The 6,000-nt window shown below is 51.3% G+C and overlaps 1 protein-coding gene across 1 annotated transcript in view; it reads left to right on the top strand.

Moving 5' to 3' along the window:
* The window catches only part of plekhg2 (pleckstrin homology domain containing, family G (with RhoGef domain) member 2), a 172,300-nt gene that overhangs the window by 125,753 nt on the left and 40,547 nt on the right, over positions 1 to 6,000 (top strand). The window contains exons 11-12 of the mRNA XM_041179291.1: positions 2,952 to 2,985; positions 4,534 to 4,635. Coding sequence (XP_041035225.1) covers positions 2,952 to 2,985; positions 4,534 to 4,635 — 136 coding nt within the window. The remainder of the gene's footprint in view (positions 1 to 2,951; positions 2,986 to 4,533; positions 4,636 to 6,000) is intronic.

Raw genomic sequence — 6,000 nt, 5'->3', positions numbered from 1 at the left:
GACAGTGCAGCACTCCCTCAGTACTGACCCTCTGACAGTGCAGCACTCCCTCAGTACTGCCCCTCCAACAGTGCAGCACTCCCTCAGTACTGACCCTCTGACAGTGCAGCACTCCCTCAGTACTGCCCCTCCAACAGTGCAGCACTCCCTCAGTACTGACCCTCCAACAGTGCAGCACTCCCTCAGTACTGACCCTCTGACAGTGCAGCACTCCCTCAGTACTGACCCTCTGACAGTGCAGCACTCCCTCAGTACTGACCCTCTGACAGTGCAGCACTAATCTCAGTACTGACCCTCTGACAGTGCAGCACTCCCTCAGTACTGACCCTCCAACAGTGCTGCACTCCCTCAGTACTGACCCTCTGACAGTGCAGCACTCCCTCAGTACTGACCCTCTGACAGTGCAGCACTCTCTCAGTACTGACCCTCCATCACTCCCTCAGTACTGACCCTCCGTCGCTCCCTCAGTACTGACCCTCCGTCGCTCCCTCAGTACTGACCCTCCATCGCCCCTCAGTACCGACCCTCCGTCGCTCCCTCAGTACTGACCCTCCCTCGCTCCCTCAGTACTGACCCTCCCTCACTCCCTCAGTACTGACCCTCCCTCGCTCCCTCAGTACTGACCCTCCCTCGCTCCCTCAGTACTGACCCTCCCTCGCTCCCTCAGTACTGACCCTCCCTCACTCCCTCAGTACTGACCCTCCCTCACTCCCTCAGTACTGACCCTCCCTCGCTCCCTCAGTACTGACCCTCCCTCGCTCCCTCAGTACTGACCCTCCCTCGCTCCCTCAGTACTGACCCTCCCTCGCTCCCTCAGTACTGACCCTCCCTCGCTCCCTCAGTACTGCAATGGCTGTGTCACCCTGGACCCTGTCCTCAAGTCTCTTCTGTGGGACTCGAACCCACCACTGCCTGACTCTGAGGTGAGAGTGCTACATGGAAACACTCGAATGAACCCATGTCACCAGGAGATGAGGGACAATGGGAATCGGCCAAACTCTGGATTATCCCAGTTACAGATAAACCTTAAAATACTTCAATTCGCAAAAAACAGGATCGACTTCCTCAGCATATAGGAGAAATTCTGATTGGCTGGGACTGTTACTGAACTGTAGGAATTGGGATTTACTCTGAAAGGGCCAGACACTATATTCAGCCAAACAAACTCCTCAGAGTTTCTTTTTAGTTAGTTAGAAGTTTGTCTGGTAATAGTACTGAAGACTTGTGCTCCAGAACTTGCCGCACCCCTAGTCAACCATTAGAGTACGGCTACAACACTGGCATCTACCCGGCTATGTGGAAAATTGCCCAGGTATGTCCTGTACACAAAAGGTAGGACAAACCCAATCCGGCCAATTACCGCCTCATCAGTCTACTCTCAATCATCAGTAAAGTAATGGAAGTAATCAACAGTGCTATCAAGCGGCACTTGCTTAGTAATAACCTGCTCACTGACGCCCAGTTTGGTTCCGCCAGGGCCACTCAGCTCCTGATCTCATTACAGCCTTGGTTCACACATGGACAAAAGAGCTGAACTCCCAAGGTGAGGTGAGAGTGACTGCCCTTGACATCAAGGCAGCATTTGACCGAGTGTGGCATCAAGGAGCCCTGGCAAAACTGGAGTCAATGGGAATAAGGGGGAAAACTCTCTGCTGGTTGGAGTCATACCCAGCACAAAGGAAGATGGTTGTGGTTGTTGGACGTCAGACATCTCAGCTCCAGGACATCACTGCAGGAGTCCCTCAGGGTAGTGTCCTTGATCCAACCATCTTCAGCTGCTTCATCAATGACCTTCCTTCTATCATAAGGTCAGAAGTGGGGATGTTCGCTGATGATTGCACAATGTTCAGCACCATTCATGACTCCTCAGATACTGAAGCAGTCCATGTCCAAATGCAGCAAGACCTGGACAATATCCAGGCTTGGGCTGACAAGTGACAAGTAACATTCACCCCACACAAGTGTCAGGCAATGACCATCTCCAACAAGAGAGAATCTAACCATCGCCCCTTGATGTTCAATGGCATTATCATCACTGAATCTCTCACTATCAACATCCTGGGGGTTACCATTGACCAGAAACTGAACTGGACTAGCCACATAAATACTGTGGCTACAAGAGCAGGTCAGAGGCTAGTAATCCTGTGATGAGTAACTCACCTCCTGACTCCACAAAGCCTGTCCACCATCTACAAGGCACAAGTCAGGAATTTGATGGAATACTCCCCACTTGTCTGGAGAGTATTCCATCACCCCCACAATGCTCAAGAAGCTCGACACTGTCCAGATCAAAGCAGCCTCGCTTGATTAGCATCACATTCACTACCTTAAACATTCACTCCCTCCACCACCGATGCACAGTAGCAGCAGTGTGCGTACCATCTACAAGATACACTGCAGGAACTCACCAAGGCTCCTTCGACAGCCCCTTCCAAACCCACGACCACTACCATCTAGAAGGACAAGGGCAGCAGATAGATGGGAACACCACCAGCTGGAAGTTCCCCTCCAAGCCCCTCACCATCCTGACTTGTATATGACCGTTCCTTCACTGTCTCTGGGTCAAAATCCTGGAACTCCCTCCCTAACAGCACTTGGGTGTACCTACACCACATGGACTGCAGCAGTTCAAGAAGGCAGCTCACCACTATCTTCTCAAGGGGCAATTAGGGATGGGAAATAAATGCTGGACCAGCCAGTGACACCCACATCCCGAGAATGAATAAAACTAAAATTTTGGATTCCTTAGGGAATCCATTGCCTGATGATGCCATCACTGAAAACCTAGAATGTTCTGATGTTAGCAGAGGCTGTGCCTTGACTGGGAATGTTGTGAGTTTGAGTAGTTCTCTTTCTGCGTTGAGCAGTTGATGTTGTGGGTTAGCTGTGTGCTCTCTGCTTTGACCCACCCTGTCCCAGTATTGATGGATTTCTCTTATTTATGTTCACAGGCAAAACAGGTCCTGCTCGAAAACCACTCTCACCGTGAGTAACTCCTTCCCTATATCCGGTTTCTACCCTTTCCCCCAAGACTTCAGTGACTCACTTGGAGCAGCCGTGGGTCAGAAGGACTTGGGTTCAATCCCCACTCCAGACAGCTGGGAACAAAATCTAGGCCTTCGGTGCAGTACTTGCTGAGTGTGGAGAGTCAGTACTGAGGGAGTGCTGCACTGTCAGAGGGTCAGTACTGAGGGAGTGCTGCACTGTCAGAGGGTCAGTACTGAGGGAGTGCTGCACTGTCAGAGGGTCAGTACTGAGGGAGTGCTGCACTGTCAGAGGGTCAGTACTGAGGGAGTGCTGCACTGTCAGAGGGTCAGTACTGAGGGTGTGCTGCACTGTCGGAGGGTCAGTACTGAGGGAGCGCTGCACTGTCAGAGGGTCAGTACTGAGAGAGCGCTGCACTGTCAGAGGGTCAGTACTGAGGGAGTGCTGCACTGTCGGAGGGTCAGTACTGAGGGAGTGCTGCACTGTGGGAGGGTCAGTACTGAGGGAGTGCTGCACTGTCAGAGGGTCAGTACTGAGGGAGTGCTGCACTGTTAGAGGGTCAGTACTGAGGGAGTGCTGCACTGTCTGAGGGTCAATACTGAGGGAGTGCTGCACTGTCAGAGTGTCAGTACTGAGGGAGCTCTGCACTGTCTGAGGGTCAGTACTGAGGGAGTGCCGCCCTGTCAGAGAGTCATACTGAGGGAGTGCTGCACTGTCGGAGGGTCAGTACTGAGGGAGTGCTGCACTGTCATAGGGTCAGTACTGAGGGAGTGCTGCACTGTCAGAGGGTCAGTACTGAGGGAGTGCTGCACTGTCGGAGGGTCAGTACTGAGGGAGTGCTGCACTGTCAGAGGGTCAGTACTGAGGGAGTGCTGCACTGTCAGAGGGTCAGTACTGAGGGAGTGCTGCACTGTCAGAGGGTCAGTACTGAGGGAGTGCTGCACTGTCAGAGGGTCAGTACTGAGGGAGTGCTGCACTGTCAGAGAGTCATACTGAGGGAGTGCTGCACTGTCGGAGGGTCAGTACTGAGGGAGTGCTGCACTGTCAGAGGGTCAGTACTGAGGGAGTGCTGCACTGTCAGGTCAGTACTGAGGGAGTGCTGCACTGTCGGAGGGTCAGTACTGAGGGAGTGCTGCACTGTCAGAGGGTCAGTACTGAGGGAGTGCTGCACTGTCAGAGGGTCAGTACTGAGGGAGTGCTGCACTGTCAGAGGGTCAGTACTGAGGGAGTGCTGCACTGTCGGAGAGTCATACTGAGGGAGTGCTGCACTGTCAGAGGGTCAGTACTGAGGGAGTACTTCACTGTCAGAGGGTCAGTACTGAGGGAGTGCTGCACTGTCAGAGGGTCAGTACTGAGGGAGTGCTGCACTGTCGGAGGGTCAGTACTGAGGGAGTGCTGCACTGTCGGAGGGTCAGTACTGAGGGAGTGCTGCACTTTCTGAGGGTCATACTGAGGGAGTGCTGCACTGTCGGACACGCTTGCAATAGCAGCCTTTGAACTTAACTGATGTTTTCTTTGGTAACTGCAGGAATGTAACTTTTTTTCCAGACGCATCTGAGATTCCATTCAGCCCAGAATCGTTGATGAACATTTCCCCCTCTCCCCGTTTAGACGAATCTCGGGGGTACCAGCGAGGCCGCAGACAGTCCGGTGAGTTTCCAGACACCCTACCCAATGCCGTTTTCACTGACATGTTGGACAGTTCGTTCCACTTTTGTCAAACACTGAACTGTTATCAAATTGTCCTATGAGAGCACAGAACTTGAGTATTTCTGAAAAAAGTGACATGCTTTCTCAGGTTTTCACTTTGCACACATCAGGACAGGCTCAAGAATGCCAAATTTCAAAGGGAACAACAATTTATACTGCATGAGGGAAGGGTGCTGATTGGTTGGCAATTGGACCCCGATTGGTTGAGATGTTGCCGTGGGGAATGGGCCAGGGAACAGCTGTCCCTCACCTTTGTTTAATTGAAAAGTGTGCAATGCCTGGATATGTTCTTTCTGTTTACATAGGGCAGATACTGTGTACGAACATATGTGGCTTCTAGCAAGTATAAATGAGCCATATTGTGGGCCCAACTGATAATCTTAAATTGGTTGTTGGTATGATTCTCAACGCACTCGGGAGTGTTCAGTCAGTGCTGACAACAACCAGATCAGCAACGATCTTATCGAATGGCGGAGCAGGCTCGAGGGGCCGAATGGCCTACTTCTGCCCCTAAATCCCATGTTCCTATGTACCCACATCATGGACTGCAGTGGTTCAAGAGGCTGGCAGCTCATCACCCCCACCTTCTCGAGAGCAATTAGGGACGGACAACAAATGCTGGCCCAGCCAGCGACGCCCACACCCCGTGACTGAATAAATGTTAAGAGGGTGAAATGCAAAGCGGGTGAGAGGAGACCTGGGCGGAGCTTAAATACCAGCATAAATCCCTTAGGCTGATTGGCTGTTGTAATTCTGGAATATTCTATGTGACTATCACATTGCTGATTGTGGGATCTTGCTGTGCACAAGTTGTCTGCTGCGTTTCCTACTTTACAACAGTGGCTACGCTTCACAAAGGACTTTGCTGTGGAGCACTTTGGAATGTCCTGAGGGTGTTTAAGGCGCTATAGAAATGCAATTCTGTCTTTGTCTTGGCAGCTTCTAATGAAATGATGGTACGAGAGTTTCACTGAGGAGAGAAGTGTGGCGTGTCCTCAGCTGTGTTATACAGAGAAACACAAACTAAATCTTCTTCTTCACCACAATTCCAGGGTTTGTTCACCACGTTAGATTGTAAAATGCCTTTGTTGCACTTTTGTTACAGGCATCAGTGCTGTTGCCAACTCTCCAGGTTTGCCCTGGAGTTTCTCGATCTCCAACATTAACTTGCTGGATTCTGCTCAAAGCAATCAAAAATCACGGGGAATAAAAACCACTTGGTTTATTGGTTATAAAAAAAAAATTGAGGGATGGTGGGGGTGAAAAAAACTCCTTGACTGCTTGGAGGTTTGAAATCATGAGATG

The sequence above is a fragment of the Carcharodon carcharias genome, chromosome 34 (assembly GCF_017639515.1).
Source record: "Carcharodon carcharias isolate sCarCar2 chromosome 34, sCarCar2.pri, whole genome shotgun sequence".
Classification (NCBI taxonomy): domain Eukaryota; kingdom Metazoa; phylum Chordata; class Chondrichthyes; order Lamniformes; family Lamnidae; genus Carcharodon; species Carcharodon carcharias.
This window is presented reverse-complemented; position numbering and strand designations above follow the sequence as displayed.